This window comes from Podarcis cretensis, assembly GCF_951804945.1.
Source record: "Podarcis cretensis genome assembly, chromosome: 3".
Lineage (NCBI taxonomy): Eukaryota > Metazoa > Chordata > Lepidosauria > Squamata > Lacertidae > Podarcis > Podarcis cretensis.
In genome coordinates this window covers 50,051,734-50,075,213 of record NC_137172.1, presented here as the reverse complement: position 1 = coordinate 50,075,213, position 23,480 = coordinate 50,051,734, and the positions used below count along the sequence as shown (strand labels likewise).

Sequence of the window (23,480 nt, the reverse complement as noted above, 5' to 3'; positions counted from 1 at the left end):
CGCTGGCACCACCTGCTTGTTCAACACACTGGGTCGTGCAGAGCTTGCAATTGAACGATGCAGCACAAAAGAACAGGCTTGCCCTTAGAGAATATTGTAGTGCCGGGAGACTGGGATAAGAAAGGGATTCCTCTAGACCTGCTCTACAGGCACAACTCGCTTCAGAGCACTGTGCAGACATGCTCCTTAGGAGGATGAGGGTGCAGCTGCAGGCATACTGGCCGCTTCCTTTTCTGGCCACAAGAGTGGAGGAAGCCTGGCTTAATAGATTACAATATAGTGTAAACATAACTTTTATATGCACTGGGAAACATTTAAAAATAAATAAATATGTGACCCGCTTTAATGCGATATTCACTTTATTGCCGTGGTCTGGTAAGCCTATATGCATTTCTGAAGCCTGACACAGAATTTGAGGTAGCCGCATGTAACCCATGGAGTAAGGTAAAGGTAAAGGGACCCCTGACCATTAGGTCCAGTCGTGGCCGACTCTGGGGTTGCGGCGCTCATCTTGCTTTATTGGCCGAGGGAGCTGGCGTACAGCTTCCAGGTCATGTGGCCAGCATGACTAAGCCACTTCTTGCGAACCAGAGCAGCACACGGAAATGCCGTTTACCTTCCCGCCTATTCATCTACTTGCACTTTGACGTGCTTTCAAACTGCTAGGTTGGCAGGAGCTGGGACCGAGCTCACCCCGTTGCGGGGATTAGAACCGCCGACCTTCTGATCGGCAAGTCCTAGGCTCTGTGGTTTAACCCACAGCGCCACCCGTGCCCCAACCCATGGAGTGGTCCACCTAAAATATAATGCACAACGGGGGGGGGGGGGGACTAAATTGTGCATACGAAAAATCCAGAATCTGAACCAGGAAAAGCTGAATTTTTTCAATCCAATTATGCTAAATAAACACATTTGCATTTATTTGCTTACTGAGACATAATATATCTTGCTTCCATTAATTATGAGGAGGGGCAAAGAGTTATATAGGTGTCTGAACCCCCATCCCCTGTTCACAGGCAGAAAGCATACTGTCTGAAATTTTGTTACGCATCCATTGGCAGTCTGGTTTAAAAATTAAAAACCCTAAGGCAGGCTTCCTCAAACTCAGCCCTCCAGATGTTTTTGGCCTACAACTCCCATGATCCCTAGCTAGCAGGACCAGTGGTCAGGGATGATGGGAACTGTAGTCTGAAAACATCTGGAGGGCCGAGTTTGAGGAAGCCTGGTCTAAGGAGTAAGAACAGGAGAGGCCTTGAAGGTGATCAATGTCTCTTATCACCACTAAGCAGCCACACTTGGCCACACTCTTCCCCACACTGATGATCCATAGGATTCATTTCTAAATTAGCATCTCCAAATTTTATGCTGAACTGCCTTTTTGGGGGCCTTTGCTCTGGTGAGGCGCACATGGGCCAACCTACCTAAGGGAGATCAGCTGTGGATTAGATGAGGGCACAGATGGGATGGGGAAAGAGTGGTGATTGTTCCCCTGTTTAGTTTTGGGTTTGTTGTTTTGAGCCTGCTACTCACTAAGGCTCAGGTGGGAATAGGAGATTTCTGAGGTAACCTGCTTCTGAGGTAACTTACTGCTACAAAGGTCCCATCTCCTGTGGCAGAAATACAGGGCAATTACACTCACCAGTTTATTACCTGGAGATTTGTAGTGCACTTTTAATTTCCCTGATGCAGCAAGAAATGAGGTGGATTATGGCTTTTCCTGCTATTTTTCTCCTCAGTCCTATAGCCTACTTTCCTCCCACTTTGGAAGGCATCCTGTTTATTACCACATGATTGGATGGTGGAGGCAAAGAGAACAGGGCGGGGAAGCAAGAAGCCTGAGAAGCCACACCTGGCTTTTCTGAAGGGTTGCAACCTGACAGCCAAGCAATAGAAATGTCATCATAAATCTTAACCTGCAGAATGTTTACCTTTGTGTCTAATTTTCTGCACCCTTGGGGTATAATCCATTTTTCCCTTGCCTTTATGCAATAAAATAAAAACAGTAATATACATTGGCCCTAAATCTTAAAGGAGAGAATTATTCCAACTGTGCAATCGAAGATCTCCACAAAGTGCATTCCTAAAAGCTTATTCTCTATTCTAAAGAAGGAAAAGAGAGTTTCTATCTGTTATACTTTCTCGAATCAAGTCATGAAATTCTACAAGGGGGACTCTGCTACAACAGCAACCCACATCATGCATTTGTGATGTTTGTTTATCCCTGTTAAACAGCAAATCAAAGTTTGTTGACTTTTTCTTTCTATGGGAAGGAAGAATAACAGGATGTAGGTTACAAGTTATTTATCCACTGAACGGAGCTTAGATTTCCCCATGGGAGGTGTGGAATGTGAAATATATTTGTTTTGATTCGAAATACATGTTTGCTGTCCGAAGGTACAGTATAGGCGCAGGCATTTCCGTGTTATACACCACGCTGGGAATAAGTCATGCACATGTGCTATACATTCTGAGAAGGAGAAAACATAAACATGTTTCCAAATATACTCTGGCTTAACTTGCATGGTTATCTCTGTCTATTTTTATCCATTTATTATTATTATTTTATTCCATTCGCCTTCAAGGAGCCCAATATATGACACACCATTATCACCTCCTGTTTTATCCTCTCTACAACTCTTTAAAGTAGGTTAGGCTGAGAGGTGATGGTTGCTTCAAGATTACTCAGTGAGCTGGAGGGCAGGCTGACTGGGGATTTGAACACTGCAAAGGCGGGCTAGTATGAAGGCCTGAGATTTTAGGGCTTTAAAAGGGCAAAATCAACACTTTAAAATTGGGCTGAGAAATAGTCTGGTGATTGGTTCAGTTGCCAAAGCTCAGGTCAAATCCACTAGTCTCACTTGATAGTTTTGTGGCCGTTTTCCAGACCAACTGAAATTTGGGGGTCATTTTTAAAGGCAGTCCTCTAGGCTACATGTTAAAGACCTAATTAAAAAGTTGCGTTGGTCAAGAGCTGGTGGATGCAATGGAAGCTGAGAAGTAAAACTTATTTGCAGCTTTCACTGCCATCTCATAGGCTTTCATAAGCATCCTATAAGTTATCAGTGCTTTGGTAATAGCGGCCAAGATACCTCCATTTAGGTAAGGTTGCAGCTGACATGTCAGCTAAAACAGAAAAAAACCCTGAGCTTAGGGGGAGTGTAACCTCATCTTCAATGAACTTCAACTTCATTCATCCAGATGCATGAACCATCAATCACAACAGGACCTCCACCTTTTTTGGATTGAGTCTCAGTTTGACCCAGTCTATTACTGTGCCCAAACACGTGTTTATTTCATTTATTTATTTCCCAAAATCTATATACCACTTGGCTGTAAAAACCAGGAGCACATAAAACAAGAAATTTTCAGTAAAAACAGAACAGTAAAAAGCAGCTATTGAAAACATTAAAAATAATTAAAATCAACAATAAGCTAAAAACCATATTAAAACACATGTCAGCATGCCACATGTCTATATAGGCTTGCCTGGATAAAAATGTTTCTAGCAATTGCCCAAAAGGTGCCTGATGTCAGGGATTTTCAAGCTTAGCTGCTGGCACACTACAATATTGATTTCTTACAATGTTGGGCCATTATATCTATATTTAGAACCTTGAGGGAGAGAAACTTGTCTTTTGTAAATAGAAGTTTAGCTGTCTCATTTTGCATAAGATTCTACACAGTGGGAGAAGGACTGACAGAAAGAGAAATTGCACTCACCCCAGGCCTCTTCCACACAAAGGGGACGGGAGGCTTCTCACTGTAGAAAAGGGAAGCGTCATTGGCTGGGAAGTCACAATCCTCAAAGAGTGTCCCCCTCTGCTGGCATTCAAGCTTCAGCTCCTTGTAGGTCTGGCCAGTGGAGTGAGTGGCAGAAGCGCTTTGGGGGGCGGGGGGAGCCCGTGGACTCGAGTTCCGGAAAGTGTAAGGCATTGTTCTTAATCCACCTGTAGCAGGTATAACTGAGGTAGAGGGGCTGAAGAGTTGAGAGGACAGCTCCTGGAAAATGCCAGCCCTGCAAAACAACAACAAGGAGTGATTATAGGATCCAATTGCACCTTGTGGCACGCAAGAAGATCCAGACCTTTAGGGAAGTGGGCGAAAGAAAGAGAAAACCTTCTTCTGTGCAAGCAGCCCCTCCTTTTTTGCACCTGTTTGAATGGCAGGTTGACAGTCACATTCACCAGAAACAATAAAAGAAAGGAACACCCTGAGAGCAAACAGAAAAGGGAACTTGTTTGGCTTCTTCAGGTGTTCCGGTTAGCTGGATCCTTTCCCTCAGGTATGTTAACTCAGAAACCGCAAAGGGTGGCACAGAGATAACTCTTGTGTTTGGCCATGTATCATGAATCTGCTACACCCAGAAGGAAAAGTCAGGGCAGTTTCTTCATGTTTGAGTGATAAGGGGAGGGTGTGGAGGCACTGCCTTCGCTGACTCAGAGAAATGTTAATTGGCACGAAAATCTATCTGCCTATAATTTCACAGCTCCCTATGATAGAGTGAACCAGATTATTATAGATTAAACCAGGGGTAGCCAATATCTCCAGATGTTATGGACTACAATTCCCATCATTCATGCTGGCAGGTGCTGATGGGAAGTGTAGTCCAAAATGCTGAATACTCCTGGGTTAAAGGCTGCCCACAATGCAGACACACAATCATTTTATTTGTATGCCAGTTTTCCAAACCATGCTCAAGGTGGCTTACAATATGTAAATATATATATATACATAATTACATATGTAACAAAAGCATTCATAAACTATAAATAAAACATCAAAAAGTACACATTGAACAATTTCCACATATATCATAACATCTAAAATAAAGATACAAAAAATAATATCAATAACAGCAACAACCCCCTTATCTCAACGAAACCTCCAAGACAATATCACAGCCTAAGACACATACAGTTAGCTACATGCACGTAGTCCAGTTCATTTGACAACAATAGAAAAATAAAAGTATGGTGTTGAGCTGATTCTTAGCTGCCACTCGAATCACATCCTCCCCTCTAGCGACAGTGAGCAGTGCAGTGCGATCTTACAGCAGGCAGGTGCACTGTAGGCAGTGGCGGAGGAAGCAGCTCAGGCGCCTGGGGCGGATCACACAGTAGGGCCTCCAAGGAGCCTGGCTGCCTCCTCTCACTCAGCAGCCCTACAGCTGGGGAGGAGGAGGCAGCGGGCGAACTGTTTGGGCAGCACGGAGCCTGTGCGTGCCCAAGCCACCGTGTCTCTCCCAGGAGAGACGTGTGGCTCAGGCACGCTGCAGGCCCCGCAGTGAGTGCCGCCCGGCATTCTGTCACCCCCCTCAGTGGTGACACCCAGGGTGGCCCGCACCCACCACACCCCCCTTCCTCCACCCCTGACTGCAGGCCAATGGTTGATGCTCATATGTTATGTGCACAAGTAGATTGACCAAAAGCAGCAAAGGGCTTCACTGTGATTGGCTAGGTCAGGGGTTGGCAAGGTTTACCAGCCATGAGCCAGATCACTCCCACGGAGATCGTCCATGGGCTGGACTGGCGCAGTGCGACACCAGAAATCGCGTTTGCGCATGTCTGCAGCGCTTGAAATCGCTTCTGTGCATGCCCAGAGGACGAAAATTGCACCTGCACAGAAGCGATTTTGGGGATCTGGACATGCGCAGACATGATTTCTGGTATCTGCATATGCGCATACGTGATTTCCGGCACCGCTCGGCAAGTCACCACACTGCGCTGCGCCAATTTAGCGCAGTGCATGGGGGACTCGCCAAGCGGGTGGCTCAGTTCAGGGGCTGCTCGGGGGCTGGTAAAATGGTATTCATGGGCCGCACGTTGCTCACCCCTGGGCTTGGTCTTACCAATCACAGTAAAAAGGGGGTGGGGGTGGGAAGAGAGTTGGGTACCAACTCCCTACCTGAGACTATGCATAGGAAAAGCTGGAATGAAGACACTCCACACTCCTGAGTGATGGGCAGAGATGGGCAGCTTGATAATTTCATTCATTCATTCTTGTTTTTTATAAGAGTACAAAGGGTCTTGTACCTTATATGGAAGCCCTGTATTCTTGTACATGCTTTATAATTTCCACCTGTCTGGCAATACTAGATCCCAAGCCGGAAACTTACTTGTGAGGTCAAAGTAGTGAAAGGTGTGGGGGTGGGGTGGAGAGACCTTTCAGGTCACAAGAAATCTTGGCCTCCTACAAGCAGGGTCAGGTAGATTTGAAAGAGTCAACATTAGCCCTTAATACCTTCTAGGTGTATCTCTGATTCAGGTAAATGCACATTAACACCCCTTAGAGATTTTTTTCTTTTTTTGAATATTAGGTGCCCTACAATGCTTTTAAATAAGTAATAGACTTGTGGATGGAGGGAGGAGAAGGCAAATTCTCAATAGGCATTGTCTGCTAGCCAGGAATATAATAACCCATCCCTAAAGACCACTTACGAAAAAGAGACATTGTTGTCTCTCGGGCAAAGCTCAACCAGTTTATCCAGCTCTTGCAAAATTCTGTACAGGATGAAAACAAAAGAAAGCCTTGCTTACGTTTTTAAATAGACAAGACAAACCCCAAAACAAATGAATAATTGAGATCATAAGTATAGCTACATAAATACTATTACAAAAATATTTAGTGTCAGCTTAAAACTGGAATGGAAAAGGTGATGGTGTTAAAGTCGTGACACCCCGTGTAATGTTATTCACATAACAGTCAAATCAGCCCTGGGTATTTTTATACCTGAGGTGAAAAGTTAAAATGCCACACCCGCCTCGTATATGTTTTATGACACACAGACCAAGAAGTCAGAGGCAAGAAAATGGCACTTCTTTTGATATGTGCTGCTCAAAGCTACTAAAATAGGTTGTTTCATGGTACATGGTAGGGCTCATGCAAATAGTCTTTAGAGCTTCTCCTAATACTCCTATCCATGTTTCTTTGTATGTTTGAGTAGCAACCCCTTGATGTTAGAATCAATGGGTTGTGCACCTAATTGTCTATACTGTATTAATTTCAGAATGTGTAGAGTGAGATAGATTTCTCTACATATGTGGCTTCTATGCTCATAATATGCAGTCATACAGGTCAGTTTTTATAGGGTTGATTTCAAAGGCGGAAGTGATGTCTGGGGGGAATTTCTGGAAGGTGACTGTCCTGGATTATCAGCAAGTAAACCCATGGTTTTTTGTTTGTTTGCATTTTCAACAATTTCGGTGGTTTCCTAAAAAAAACCCTCATTAGCTTTCGGGGAGTTCTGGTTTTTAGTTTTTTGAAATATGGCAACCCTAGCTTTTATTATTCTATATTACAATATATTTATTTATATCCTGCCTTTCCCCCAGTGGGACTCAAGGCAGCTTACAGATAAAATCAAGAATCACTAAAAACATAGAAAAAATATTTAAAAATAATTAAACATTAATAGAATTAAAACTATATAAAACTATATAAAATCTGTTTAAAACAGACAAATAATTACAATTAAAACAGAATGGCACCATCCCATGGTCAGCTAATTATGTCCCTGTTTTCCCTTTATTATAAGTGCAATAATAAACTGTGAAGCAGAGAGTATTAACTCTGTAATCAATGACATTTCCTGCAATGCAGGAATATGCAGCTGTCCCTTGTGGGGATCAAACCTGCAGCCTTGGCGTTATCAGCACCAGCTGAACTATCTGGCTGCTGATGTGCATCGAGCATTTATACTTGCTTATGTTTTTTGGCCAGTTTCTTCCGACTCTTAGTCAGCAAGTTTCTCAAGTGTGAAGTCCCTAGTCAGCAGTTCCATTTAGCAAACCACAACCTGTACCTTGAATACAATCTCAATGTATGAATCTATGTTTCAAAGTCTTAAAATAAAAATTCATATTAGTAGCAAGATACTACATGCTGCATATCACATAGTTTCTGGAATAATATGTTACATTGTGTAAATGCTCAAAGATGCTAATACAATAAGCAACATGCTCTCGAATGGCAGCTTTATCAGCCACACTTGCCAATTTCATGCAAGGAAGAATATGGAGAAAACCACCTGCAGTATTTGCAGATCATGTTCACAAGGGGGCAGACTCGTCTAAAGAATAAAAATCTATTGTGGCTCCCAATCAGAGCCTTAAAAAAACCTGTTTCATCCATGAGTATACTTTGTGTCTGGGTGTGGTTCATCTACAATTGTGTTTGTATGTGAGGGGTTGTGATTGTGTATGATGTTGTGACAGTTAACTCTTCATGGGAACTGTTATTAAGCATAACTTTACATCTGCAGAAAAATTACATTTTATTCTTTGTGTGTGCAATGTGCCACATTTATGCTGTTGTTTCTTCACTGGGTATAATGTGCAAACTGGAATGGCAGATCTGAAGTTGGAGAACACTTTTCTCTGGTCAGAGGTTATTAGACTAGGAAGGGTGATTGATCTGACCTTTCCAAGGCAAGCGATTACCCCGATTACAGTGTTCAAACAGGATCTTGTAGGATAAGTTTGTGCAGGTAATGAGTTGCGTATCTCACCCCCTTGCAGTGCACATTCCCTAATCTGATCCTGCAGCTTGCTGTGGTATCTAGTTCTGAATCTAATCCTGTCTTCTGTCCCTGGAAGTGTCCAGCAAAAAGCATTATATCAGCTGAAAAGAAGAAAAGCCATTAAGCCTGCTAAGAGAAAGATTTTTCATCCGCTGTTAAAAGGCGCAAACTCCTGCGCCTTATCTGCAGTAAAAAAGCAAGCCACTTAAAACACGGCTATGAAACAAATCACAAAAGCTTTTCATCTGAATGGCCTCCTTGATTAGAATTAAGGTTTTGTTTTAAAAAAGAAAGAAATCAACCCATACTGCTTTTGCCATTTTCTGGAGCTGAAACAGCAAATTGAACAAAGCTTGCATGTGCCTTCTGCATGGCTGTCAGATTTTAGGAACTTTAGGACTTTAGGAACTTTGAAACTCTGGCTACTCTTGCTTTTGATCACTACGTGAGCTCTGGAGATAAAATGTAAGCATTCCCTGATCTTCTCTGAATGGACTATAGAATCATAGAATTGGAAGGGACTCCAAGGGTCATCTAGTTCAACCCACTGCAATGCAGGAATCCTGCCCTGCAGGGTAGGCTCGAACCACCAACCTTCTGGTTAACAGTCAGATGCACTGGCTCACAGTGCCACCTCTGTACACTCAAAGTTATGTGTATTTAGAACACTCAAAGAACCCTGCTGGATCTGATCAAACTTTTTCAGCAGGGGGCCAGTCCACTGTCCCTCAGACCTTGCAGGGGGCCGGACTATATTTTTTTGGGGGGAATGAACGAATTCCTATGCCCCACAAATAACCCAGAGATGCTTTTTAAATAAAACCACACATTCTACTCATGTAAAAACACCAGGCAGGCCCCACACATAACCCAGAGATTCATTTTAAATAAAAGGACACATTCTACTCATATGAAAACACGCTGATTCCCAGACCGTCTGTGGGCCGGATTTAGGCGGCGATTGGGCCAGATCCAGCCCCCGGGCCTTAGTTTGCCTACCCATGGTCTACTTGCTCCAGCATTTCAGATACTCTGCTCTCCTTAAAGGTAAAGGTAAAGGTACCCCTGCCCGTACGGGCCAGTCTTGACAGACTCTGGGGTTGTGCGCCCATCTCACTTAAGAGGCCAGGGGCCAGCGCTGTCCGGAGACACTTCCGGGTCACGTGGCCAGCGTGACATCGCTGCTCTGGCCAGAGCCAGAGCCAGAGCCAGAGCCGCACACGGAAACGCCGTTTACCTTCCCGCTGGTAAGCGGTCCCTATTTATCTACTTGCACCCGGAGGTGCTTTCGAACTGCTAGGTTGGCAGGCGCTGGGACCGAGCAGCGGGAGCGCACCCCGCCGCAGGGATTCGAACCGCCGACCTTTCGATCGGCAAGCCCTAGGCGCTGAGGCTTTAACCCACAGCGCCTTATGCTATAATAAATCTGTTAGCTTTTGAGATATCGGTAGAGATGAGGGAGAAATTCAATTCAGTTTACATTTAAAGGTGAACCAACCTAATCTGCTCTTTCCAAAACAATATACAAGCCAAAACACAGCCATCCTGTGAAGGAGCGTCTCCACCCCCCTCGTTCTGCCTGGACTCTGAGGTCCAGCTCCAAGTGTCTTCTGGCGGTTCCCTTGCTGTGAGAAGTGAGGTTACAGGGAACCAGGCAGAGGGCCTTCTCGGTAGTGGCACCTGCCCTGTGGAAAGCCCTCCCAGCAGATGTCAAGGCAATAAGCAACTATCTTACTTTTAAAAGACATCTGAAGGCAGCCCTGTTTAGGGAAGTTTTCAATGTTTGATGCTGTATTGTGTTTTTAATATTCAGTTGGAAGCCACCCAGAGTGGCTGGGGAAACCCAGCCAGATGGGCGGGGTATAAATTATTATTATTATTATTATTCAAGAGTCACATTTTTCTGAATTTTGCAATGCTGTTCTCCAGCCAAGGATTGCATACAAAATGCATATATTACAATAAAGCGTGCATAAAAATGCATTTTACTAAGAAAAATTGCAATGGAAAAATCCACAAATGTGCAAGATGTGCTTAGTGGGAGAAATTTGCACTAAAGGGCTGAATAATTTTCAGGAGGACTTTTAAAAATGCAGATTGGTGTAGAAATGTGGAGAACAATGCTGAAGACTGGAAAACGGAGAAAGAGAAATTGACAGATGGGCCTTTGCATAGATACCACAATCCTCTCTGCTATTTATTTTCTGCAACAGACTAAGTTGACTTTGATTGTTGTTACAGAATTTGGGAGGGAATTTCCTCTTCTCCACTCTGTTGACTTGTGTTCTTTAAGTCCCTTTATGCAAGCTGAAAGCAGAGCCACTCCAATATTTTATTTTAATCAAGTACCTTGGAGCAACAGACAAACCATTTGCAATAAAACCCAGTTGCCCTTTCTATGTATCTTTGGCAGTTTTTGTAAGTGCAACACCAGAAGATATATTTCTTCTTTCCCACTGACAAATTGCTAGTTGTGCGAAATCCAGACGTCTTTGTCCAAGGCTGCACTTCTGATGTGAAGAAACCACATTTGTCCCAGCGCTCAGAACATCCGTGTTTTGGGAAATGCAATGTTTGTTTCCGAGTGAGGGCATGCATTGTGGTCATAAGTGCAGTGTGGATTGCGAAATGGGCTTGTCCTAGTGTCGTGTCGCCTGCCGCACAGTGCGCATGACATCATGGCTGATGAATTATAACACTACCCAGCCCCCATGCAGGTGCCATTAAAATGATATATTTTATTTTACATTAAACACAGCAGCAAGAAGAAACATGAAACATGAATGGACAAAACTAAAAGAGCTTAAAGCCAAATATCATGAGTTAATAGAATCTGTTGTTTCACAGGTGATCATAAGAATCAGTCTCCAGGTCCTGTTGCATGCATACCAGCCGGAACTTGAAAATAATAATAGCACCATGCGGATTCCTACAGGAGAGTGTATCATTTTGTGACTGGGAAATGTTCTGTTTTGCAAATGCTATTGTGTGTGTGCGCGCGCACGTGCATGCATGCACACACACAAACACACAGAGTGCTTTTTTCTGGGGGTACACAGGGGTATGCATACCCCTAAACACTTTGTGAATCTATGTTTGGCCTCATTGAGGGGTAGTATTTCAATATGAGTAGGAAAATGAGAGTACCCCTAAACATTTTTTTAAAGAAAAAAGCACTCTGTGTGTGTAGTGTCATGGAGTGTATTATTTTTAATAAGCTTCTATTATTATTACAGTGGTACCTTGGGTTACATACACTTCAGGTTACATACGCTTCAGGTTACAGACTCCACTAACCCAGAGATAGTACCTCGGGTTAAGTACTTTGCTTTAGGATGAGAACAGAAATTGTGCTCTGGCGGCATGGCGGCAGCAGGAGGCCCCATTAGCTAAAGTGGTGCTTCAGGTTAAGAACAGTTTCAGGTTAAGAACGGACCTCCGGAATGAATTAAGTACTTAACCCGAGGTACCACTGTATTATTATTATTATTAGTCACTTGTTACCTAACACAATTCATTTAAAAACATAATACTGTAGAGGGGGGAATCATATAATTTTAAACAGTTCATTTAATTTTTAGTAAATGAAGGTTTATTTCCAACAAAAGTTTATATAATTATGCTGAAGGTCCTAATTTTTAAGGGCTGGATTCAACTAAATGGTTGCACTTGCAATGAATCCTATTGCTGCAATAGGACATTTCTCCCTCTTCTCCCTGTGAACTGAACTCCAATGAGCTCTGGGGGATTGAGAAAAACCCCAGAGTATCGTGTGGTGGGAAGAGTGGGGAAATAATTCCATATTAGAAACATAAATGCTTGCGCCGGTAGAACGATGGCCTTAGCAGGACATTGAGTTCTACTCTTAAGGCCTGAGCTTTTCCCTGAAGAGCACCGTCCCTGTTTAGAATATACAAAAGCTGTGCTAGAGACTATTTACACAACTTCCTGATACGTGCCATTGTTTCCCCTGCAGGATGAGGTCCTCATTTGAGTTGCTTCTCTTTTAGGGGACAGAGAACAGATGAGGAAAAATACTGTGAGGAGACACAAACTCGGAACTGATGAAGTGGCCTCCTCAGCCAATGTTTGCTCTTCTCACGAGGAAAAGGAAAGAGCAATGATTACAAATACATGGAAAAACACCTATCTCAGGACACTGTGCATTGGAGTCAGAGAGCAGAGGGGGCAGCTAATGTGTAACTTAGGTTAGGCAATCGGGGGAATAAAATAGGAGCACAAATTGTCACTTGGAGTCAGATCCTGAGCGCAGGAAACGGCAGGAGATCCACTTCATAAGACAGTGAGTGTGAGAGAGGTGTATATACTCATTTGCAGACCTTATAATTGTTGAGGGGGAAATGATGCAAAAGGGAGTATCTAAATAGCACTGTTATTCATATTATTATTTCACCCTGTTGGTAGGAAATAAGTGTCTATCCTTTTCACAAATTCATATGTGTTACAGTTTGACGTCCCCCCCAACAGAGGTTCCTTAATAATGCATTTATACAAATGTATGTTGAGACCACACATGGAATACTGTGCACAGCTCTGGCTGCTGCACCTCAACAAGGGATGTAGCCATGGCTGCAACTTGGATAGCTTAAAAAAGAGATTTAGATAGGTTCATGGAATATAAGGCTATAAATAGTTGTGATGGCAGCCTGCCTTGGAATTTCACTTGCTGGGGATCATGAGTAGGAGATGCTGTTCTGCTCATGTCCTGACTGTGGCGCTATGGGCTTCCCAGCAGAATCTGAATGGCAGGAGTCATAAGAGAATGCTGGACCAGTGAGACCTTGGAGCTGATCCACTAGGATTCTTCTTATATGCTCTAAGATAATGTGTGTGCCTTATTTTATGTCCTAAAGCTAACAAGGTTAATTATTATTTTTCTCTAAGATGGCAAGAAACAGGTTAGCTTAGTGCAGTACATTAATTTGCAACATATACCTTTGCAGCCATAAGGTAGAATCAACATTTTGCAGAAGTCAAGGGCTAACTCCCCTAATTATAATTATAATAATAATAATAATAATTTATTTATACCCCACACATCTGACTGGGTTTCCTCAATGGCCCTTGAGATGTACAGATTGCAAATAAATGTAAAGAGAGGTAGTAAAAATGGAAAGGAATTAAATATTTTAACACCTATGTGAAGTTAGATGAAATAGCCAAGAAGCTGACTGATTTTTTTTTATTTACTGTGGATGTTCAGTACAGTCATGGTAAGAGAGAAAAGGATGGTGTCAGAAGAGGTGAAAAGGCTGTGGTCTTCAGTTAGGAAGAGTCTTGCGATGAAGTGTGGGATGTTCTGAGTGGGAAATTGTTGTGGTGCTCTTGGTCTTTATGCTATCAGTCTGAGAAAGATAACCAAACCTTACTCAAAAGCTGAGACCTGTGCAAGAAAAAGGAGGAAAACATCCTGGTTGTCTGCATAACGAAAGATTCTCAGCCGACAAAAGTAACTAGGCTGCTTCATGCATTTAAAAATAAATAAATGGCATCTTGGATAGAAAAGGGCTGCAGAGTTGTAATTCTGACCTTACCTCAGGGGCTCTGAGGATCATCTAGTTCACGGCAGGAATATGCAGCTGTCCCATATGGGGATCAAACCTGCAACCTTGGTGTTATCAGCACCACACTTTAACCAACTGAGCTATTAGGCATGGATGTCTGCAGGAGAAGCCTTGTGTATATGGGCCTCTGCTCACAATGATCAGTGTTCCAGAGCGTGTAGATGGAGTGGCTCCTTACACACTGCAAAAAAAAAAAAAAAAAAAAAAAAGGTGTTGCAACAGGGGTAGGGGAATGAAGACTCAGATTTGCATAAAACATTGTACAAGCTAATGTAGAGATGCAAGTTTAGAAATAGTTCTTCTAATTAAAATAGAAATGTGGCACATCTCATCATAGGAGGAAGACTACAACCAGAAGTCCTATGTGCAACTTGCTGTGCAACTTCAGGGTCCCTCCTCTGTGCTCAGATTTGTTTATTTTTTTAATCTTTAAACCAGACTTGGCCTGGACAAGTCTTCAAACAAAGGACCATATTCAGGTTCTAGCTGGTACTAACTGGCCCGACCATCTCTGTTGGATGATGCAAGGGCACAGCACTAACAGAGATATTTTGGAAAGGGTCTTCTCTTTTCAAAGGTCATATTAAACTACTGCCAGATGGGACAACATAAAGCAGGATGTTTTTATATGTACTGTAAGCCTCCCAGAGGGGCTGGGAAAATAATTTTATTATTATTATTATTATTATTATTATTATTATTATTATTATTGGATTGTGAACCAGCTGCAGCTGCCAAGTGGTTTGAGGAAATAATAGAAATAGTATTAACCAATCAGTATTACCATTGAATCTCTTGGGAAATTTTTGAGAATACTGAATTTCAGAATATCTGGATTTTTGTACATAACGTGGAATATATTTGTTCTAGGCATTTTGCATCTCCAACAACAGTCAGTAATTTCTGGTTTTTGTTGTTGTTTTTAGTCTAAGTGGTGCCATATACCAGTGAGTAATTTATAAAAATGTTCTTTAAAATTCATGCATAAATTAAAAAGGGGAATTTAAAAAAGCAAAGAGATGCAGCTCTTACCCATTGCGTAGGTGACCAGGTTTCACTATTGCTTTGAATACAGAAAGTCACAAGGTCATTCTTGTACAGCCTACATAAATAAGGATAATAGAATCACAGAGTTGGAAGGAGTCCCAAGGGTCATCTAGTCCAACCCCCTGGATTTCAGGTCATAGGGTAATAATAATAATAGTATTCATCATCATCACCATCATCATCCCTATCTGAGATCTTTAGGACTTGCTGCCAAATAGCCAGTTATGAGCTAAATAGACCCATGGTGTGATTCTTTATAAGACAGCTTCACATTTTCACATGATTCCTGGTTGAGCAGGAAAAGGAAGAAAGCTTACAGCATCTAGTAGTTGTGATATAGAAAGCAGCCAGATTCCCAGGTTCTAAAGCAGAGGTTCCCCTTGTTTTTCAGGCCACTATCCCCTTGGTTCCATAAACTCATCCCCAGTGCTCTCTACCCTACCCTACTCTACCCTACCATATAAAAAGCATTATTCAGAATAGCAGCCTACACTGAGGAAGTTAACAACACAATGAAAGTCAAGACAGTTAACAATTAATTGCACATTTCTTCATAATCCAATTATAACTACTTGGTTTGATTATTTCAATAAAACTGATGAGCTTGATCCAATGATAGTCTTTTGCACCTCCAGTGCCCCCTTTGGGAACCACTGATCTAAAACGTGACTCAAATACACGATGTGATCAGTCAGTTACAGCTTTTTTGCATAGTAACCTGATCATAGTAGATCTGATCGTGGTTTTGTTAACTGATATGGGTGAGCACAGGCCTTTAAGAGCACAGAGTCTGGGCCAATAAGCCTAGCAATCCACAGACTAGAAGCATTTCCACCCAGGCCAGAAGATGGGAGGTACAAAGTACCTCCCGTTAACTGGTTGTGGCTTGAGTAGCCATTTTACCTGGCAGAAATAAATGCTTGGCAAACTCACAAAACTTCCCTGTGTTGCTTTTTTCCTTCTTCAACAGACATCGCTGAAGTTGCAGTCAAACATGAACCCCGGAGTGAGTTTTTTGTGCTTCCTTCTCTGCATTACCATTGTGGGCTGTGACCGGGTCTACGTCCACCCATTCTATCTGTTCGACGTAGGAAACCTAACTGGTTGCAAGAAAGTGGAAGACAGGGAACAGCAGGTGAATAATTTTGTCCCCATCTCAAATTTATCTCACATCAGTTCGGCCCATGAGGAGGATGTCAGAAACAAGAGCGAGGGAAGAAGTCATTTACGGAGAGAGCTGAGAGACCCAATTTATATTATTGGTGCACGTTTCTATGAACAACTGAGGAAAATGCACAAGGAAGAAAATATTCTTCTGTCCCCCACATTCAGCTACGAGTCCTTGCTAGCCTTCTATATAGGGGCCTCTGGTGAAACAGCAAAGGAATTGCAGATTTTTTTAGGATTTGACTCCTCATCCGTTAATCCAAACTGCACCTACAGAATTGATGGGCGCAAAGTATTCTCTGTACTGAGCAGCATTGCTAAAAGTCCATTTCACTCAAAAGAAGATGATCAGCTGTTCTTCTCGAAGTTCTCCTGGCTTTTCTCTGCCCCCGAAATCCGTTTATCCGAGTCCTTTGTCAATGATTTGGTCTTTCCAAACATGAATCTCTTCGTACGAGCTGTGGACTTTACAAACCCCACAAAGGCAGCAGAAGAAATGAATGCTTTTGTCAAAGGCACCCTCCAAAGTAAGAGTTTGCTGGCAGACATTGATCCAGAAACTAACCTCCTGTTAGCAACTTACACTCATTTCAAAGGTAAGTGAGCAGGGAGAATTACAACCAGTAGCAATTCTATAGGGAATCAAATTTTCATCAGGTGAACTGAATTTATGTACCCCATAATGCCATGCTGTTCACTTTTTGAGTATTAAATCTTCTGTTCTAATGTGGGAAATCCTCTAACGCGTGTCTGGAAATTTATATCTGTACACTTACAGGTAAGTCCATGTCTTCGATGGCTTGCACATGCTTCCCTAAGACTGTGCTAATGTAAGAATTGCCCAGCTAGGTTTTACACCAGCTGTTTTCAAAGATGGACAGCTAAATGTCATAGGCAATATCACATGCAGTAGCTACTGCCACAGTTTGTCTCTGGCACAGGAAGTCAAAGCCTTGTAGTATACTGCTCTGCAGATTGAATTTCTGTTCCCGCCTACCACAGGAAATAGATATTGAGGGAGCAAGAATTGATTTCATCTGGTTTAAAGGACAGAAGCAATTCCCATAAAAATTATTTCAGTCAATATCTTGTGGCAATGAAATCAGCCTGTCTGCTATGTTATGTGGACATGTGTGCACGCACATTGATATTTTCATGAGAAGCCTTCAGTGGGCCACTTTCCAGTGGCGTAGCGTGGGTTGTCAGCACCCGGGGCAAGGCAAGTAATTTGTGCCCCCAACCCATGGATTTGCGCCCCCTAACCCATGGATTTGCGCCCCCTAACCCTAACCCCCAGATGTTGCGCCCAGTGCGGCCGGCCCCCCTGCACCCCCCACGCTACGCCACTGCCACTCTCTCTACCTTTCCCCCATCTTTCAAAGCAATGATAGCTAATCAGCAGTAGGGATGTGCAAATAGGTGAGGAATCTGTAGTGTGCTCCTATAACAATACGCCTTGGCTCACACAACAGCCACTGGAAATTCTTGGAGCATCTAACGGGGCTCCAAAGTCTACTGAAAAAGAAAAAAGCTTCTAAACAGTCCAAGTGCATGCTTAAAGTTTCTAGTAGGTTTGCAGAGTCAATGGTTTTTTTTTTGTTTCTTTTTACACAGCACTAGGTGTATAGAAGGGACACGGGTGGCACTGTGGTCTAAACCACTGAGCCTCTTGGGGTTGCCGATTGGAAGATCAGCGGTTCGAATCTCTGCGACGGGGTGAGCTCCCGTTGCTTGGTCCCTGCTCCTGCCCACCTAGCAGTTCGAAAGCATGGCAAAGTGCAACTAGATAAATTGGTACTGCTCCAGTAGGAAGATAAATGGCGTTTCCATGCGCTACTCTGGTTTCGCCAGATGCGGCTTAGTCATGCGGACCACATGACCTGGAAAAACTGTCTGTGGACAAACATCAGCTCCCTCAGCCAGTAAAGCGAGATGAGCTCGCAACCCCAGAGTTGGTCGTGACTGGACTTAACTGTTAGGGGTCCTTTACCTTTTTCAGGTGTATAGAATAAGAGGGTCCTCAAGATTCCTTAACTAAAAATCATAGAATCATAGAATTGTAGAGTTGGAAGAGAACTCGAGGGTCATCTAGTCCAACCCCCTGCAATGCAGAAATCTCAACTAAAGCATTAAAAGCAATAAGCCCAATTCATTGAAGTAGCATTAGTGTGTAACTGACTTTTGCATCAATTAATTATTCCACCCATTAGTGATTTCTTCTAGAATAACCCCAAGGAATTATGGATTTTCTCTTTTACCACTCTGCCCAAAAATGGGAGGAGGGTTTAATTGAATTTAACAGTCAATTTTACTGTTTTTATTTTGCTGTTCTTCATTTTTTAAAAAAGTCATATTAAATTGTTAGTCATCTGAATTCTGTTAAAGAAACAGAGTGGGGAGTAAATGTTTTAAATAATGAATTAAAAGAAATTTCCGCCAGTGTGGCACTTTGTGAACCAACCAAATGGATTAAAAAACCAACTCATTTCTCCCTATAACCATATTCCCATTTTTGTTTTCAGTCTCTGTGAAGGGAGCCTCCCTACTGAAAGAACCTCAGGAATTCTGGCTCAGTTCACACAAAACAATCCCTGTACCAATGATGAGAATAACTGGAACCTTTCAGCATAAATGTGATCCCAGCCAGAACATTTCTTCCATCAAAATTCCTCTCAGCCAGGATTTATTTCTGCTGCTTTTGCAGCCCACCAATAACAGTGACCTGGCCAGTGTTGAAAATCAATATTCCATGAAGGTTCTTTCCAACGAATGGCTGGTGGGACTGTCCCCAAGGTATACTTTGTTTATGCAACATTACATATTTGTGGGACCAGCAACAGTCAGGTGGGATAGCTGTCTCTTTTCACTTAGATCCAGTTGCCAGAGAACTGGTAATGACAGTTCCTCCAAGTTAAACTCAGCCACCTCAGTCCAAATAGTAATACCTGTCATTGACAACAACATTTAAATCTTGATCAACAGGTATTTAGAAATGCCAGCAAAGAGTATTTGCACCCTCTGCCTTTAAAAAAATAAATAACAGGGCTGTCTAATTTTCTCCTTTCTACTCCTAAATCTGTTTTATAATCTCACTTATTATCTCTGTATGCTAAGCCAAGGAGAGGTCTGGTGAAGGTTCTTTACTTTGTTAAAAGAAAGAGGGGAAAGGGACCGATGCATGTCCTCCCTTATTTTGTGCTGGGCATCCGTGAGGGATTAAGTATCCTCACAGGGGCCCAGAACAAAATAAGATCTATTTCCCCTGATACTTAGATGGATGTTATGAGCATACTATGAGAGAGGGCAGACATAGGAATCATCTCTGTTCTGCCTCTTACTCAAATTTCAAAGGGTTTCCATGAGAGTGTTTTGCCCAAGAGCAGGGTGTTGCTATAAATAGATGCATGGGCCCCAAATCATTTTCTAAAGTGCCCTGAATGGGTAGATTTTGACTTTGGAAGAAAATGGATTGGGGGTGATCTGAGTTGTTGGGTGGGATATTTATCTGGGGAAGTAAGGTGATTTTTTAAAAATTCACCATATTTGTGTCCATCTTATACCCAAACTTCTCAGGGTGCCTTACATAGTAAACACATATTAAAAAATATATAAGGGCAATAACCAAAACGTGATCACACCAAACTTTCCCCCAAGAAGACGTATTTTTTATTGCTTGTCATAATTCTATTACATTATTTTGTCTAAAGATGATTTGGGAGGTAATGACTAGGGTAATTAAATTGATGGAAATTAATTGGAAGTACAGTAAATGGATTGGAGAGGAGCTGATTTAGGACCCAGCTATATTAGTCAAGAAAAAGTGTTTTATGTGTTATAACACTGTGACACCAGAAGGCGCTGTGGAGTCCTGTCTTTCGCCAATGTGATTTCCCATAATGAGGTTTACAACACGTTTCCCTGAAACACTTTTTTGATGCGTCTAGATCCAGCCTTGTGCTCACTTGGGGTGTGGTGCAAATTGAAGACTTGACCTGGGGGTGACTTCAGTGGGGATTTAGTTGGCTTGCCTTGTCACCTTTGACATTTCTAAATTTGCACATCCATTGGGGCAGCCTGTCCTATTTCGCCTTGGCAAAACAGGAAGTTCCTCCCCCCTCCCCGCCCCCCCGGGCAAAGTCTGGCTCACTGGGGTTGCATGGTGGTGCCAGCAGCTTCCAGTGAGATCTTGTGACATCTCACAGAACTCTCAAGACAGCTTGTGCCAGCTCTGCAAGATCTCACTGGAAGCTTCTGCGAGTCCTTCTCTGGTGTCAGAGGTGGGCAAGGCACTGCCCTGTGAGATTCTGCCGCCTGAGGCTGGTGCCTCAGTCTGCCTCATGGGCAGGCCGGCCCTGATCTCCACATATAAATCAGCATACACAAATTTGCTAATATATTTTCCTCTCTTTCTCCCTTCTTGTATCTTCTTCAGACAAATCCAGCTGACTTTGCCAAAGGTGTGCTTGGAAAGCACATATGATATACAGGAACTCCTTGGCAAAATGCCCCTGTCTTACCTGCTTGGAAATAAAGCCAACCTCACACGACTAAGTGACAACAACATAACTGTTGGGAAGGTACGGTCTATTTTCTACGCAAAAGTGCAGGCGCTTTCCATCTTCCACACAGATACAAAGTCCATGTAAACAACAGAATAGAGAGCAGGCTAGTTGTTGTAGAGAGCAAAATATGTAGTGGGTGAAAGATGAACATTTGGAGCAGATGCCAGGAAGGCATGGGACCAAAGACAACGCTATGAGAGGACAAGGGGTTGAGGAATCAGAGCACAAAGGGGGAGATAAGACGTTACATACAGATGAATGATTTTAAAAATGAAAAGAAGCCTCAAAAGACTGCAGTGTTGAGTGAAAGGGAGGACAAAGAGAGGAGAAAAAAGGGTTCTTAGCCTTTTTCCAGCAAGAAATTGTGTTTACTGTTAGGCAATTTTAGACTCTGGACTCACTGACTTTTTAGATAGTAATGTGTTATTACTGCTCTTAAAAATATGTTAAGCCAGTACAGCTGCATTTTGGGCCATCCAGATAATACTGCTGAATGGAGCCCTCTGTGTTGTCTCAAACTGTAGCCTAACAGCACTACTGCCCACCAGACATTTGGGAGAAGGATAATGATGATGATGATTTATACCCCACCCATCTGGTTGGGTCTCCCCAGCCACTCTGGACATCTTAAAACATATCTAAAAACATAATAAATACATCAGTCTTAAAACTTCGCTAAACACTGTTGCCTTCAGGTGTCTTCTAAAAGTCAGATAGTTTATTTCCTTGACATCTGAAGGGAGGGCATTCCACAGGGAGGGCGCCACCACCAAGAAGGCCCAGAACCAGCCCTTTCCCATTTGATTCTTCCCTTTAGGTTTCCAAATATGTATTTACATGTAGAAGCAGACATTTTAGTCTCTGCTGGGGAAAACACTACTAGACCAAGGAACACTTTTAATGGGAAATTGGTTGCAGGGAACACATTGAGCATGCCTGCAACTCCATTCAAAATGTCAGCCTGCCAAGCATGCTTTTCACCTTCAAAAACTGTCATGTCATCACCACATATATTTATCCCCGTGTTCAGCCTGTTCCACTTATAACACTCTCGCCAAATAAGTTGCTAAGGAGGCTTATAATCAGTCATTTACCCCTCGAAGCAACACTTTAAGATACTTTTAAGTTGTCAAATATGGCAGAGTGTTGTTTATCTACATATTTTGAAATGGAAGGAAAGGAAAAGGCACGTCTGAAATTCCTTTTCAAGTCCTTCAGCAGAATGACACCTGCCTTGTAGAGCACAAAGGCCACTAAAGTTGGACACCCTCCAATATTATGCCCGTTTTGTCAGATGCTACAAACACTATTTCAAAAGGCTTCTCCAGAAGATTGTGTTGACTCCCAGGCAGTATCTGAATTCTTCTGAGAAAACTGCTTCAATTGGTTGCATGTCGCCATACCACACCACGGTGATATTTGGCCATGTTTAGTGGTCTGTAAATACTTCAAGGAAATAATATCAGGAAGAACAGTTGTGGATTCTATGTTAGCTATGTGAATATGAAGCAATGACCTAGTCTGGCATTCTACTGCCTCTTAATATAAACCAGGGATGGGGAACTTATGACTCTCCAGATGTCGTTGGAATCCAGCGCCCATCGGAATCAGCCAGCCTGGCCAATGGTCAGGGATTATTATCTAAATGTATGGAGTGATCACTGATCAGTATGGAAATTTCAGCCAAGATGGATTGCTAATGTGAAGCATATTTCTAATACAGGACCATACTGTACTGCCCTAGTAAGTCTTTGGGCAAAGCTGGTTCAACAAGTCTTCTGTAAACATTATGGGTTGCTTCTTGCTGCATCCCATGTCTTTTTGTTTAGCACTTTTCATACCTTTTTATTTATGGGGATTGCCATTTGTCATCTCTTTCTGTCATACTCCGCTGAGCCAGACTCTCAAATTCACTGGGCTCCTTTCTGTTTCCAGATCATAAACCAGCAGCTTTTGGAGCTCACTCCCAGGATAGCAGATGAAGCAACAGACCCCACGGCAGGAAGTCAAGACACCGAGGCGCTCAAAATAACACTGGACAAGCCATTTTTGCTAGCAGTGTATGAAATGTCAGGCGCACAGCTTTATTTTGGCAGAATAACAAATCCCCTGAAAGGAACATAAACTTCCACAAGGGGGGCAGGGAATGGCTTCCCAGACTTCCATTTGATCTTTTCCTTGCTTAGCAACTGTTTCTATAATCCCACTGAGTCCTAATTAGAGATTTTGAAATGGCAAAACTGATGTATCTTTCGATTATAATATTGATAAAATTATCAATAGTGTTTAGCAACATCTTTATTCCATTAAGGGGATAGTGTGAGGGTAGATCTGTTTACACCAACATCTAGGGTGCCACACAAATGCCATAATATTGTACTTTGCCTGTTGCATGTGACTGCTCAGTAAGCCAGTCATCTGTACTGTTCTGCCAAGAAAAGTTCAACATACTTTTGTACCTGATTATCACTTGGTCAGTGGTTGGATATTCATTAACTGGATTATCCCAATGCCTTATTTACTTGAATTAATAATGCTATTCTAATAGATGTGCCGTTTAAGCAACCCCAGTGAAAATATAGTCTTAGGTCAGTTTCTATT

At 42.6% G+C, this 23,480-nt stretch overlaps 2 protein-coding genes across 2 annotated transcripts in view; one reads left to right on the top strand and one right to left on the bottom strand.

Moving 5' to 3' along the window:
- Positions 1-4,213, bottom strand: part of CAPN9 (calpain 9) — a 31,733-nt gene extending 27,520 nt beyond the window's left edge. Inside the window, exon 1 of the mRNA XM_079971343.1 lies at positions 3,721-4,213. Coding sequence (XP_079827469.1) covers positions 3,721-3,933 — 213 coding nt within the window. The 5' untranslated portion in view covers positions 3,934-4,213. The remainder of the gene's footprint in view (positions 1-3,720) is intronic.
- Positions 4,214-12,673: 8,460 nt separating this feature from the next.
- Positions 12,674-23,164, top strand: AGT (angiotensinogen). The gene is made up of 5 exons (XM_079971363.1): positions 12,674-12,821; positions 16,121-16,913; positions 18,840-19,110; positions 20,750-20,894; positions 22,815-23,164. The coding sequence occupies exons 2-5, from the start codon at positions 16,145-16,147 to the stop codon at positions 23,001-23,003; spliced, it is 1,374 nt and encodes a 457-aa protein (XP_079827489.1). The 5' UTR covers positions 12,674-12,821; positions 16,121-16,144; the 3' UTR covers positions 23,004-23,164.
- Positions 23,165-23,480: the final 316 nt, after the last annotated feature.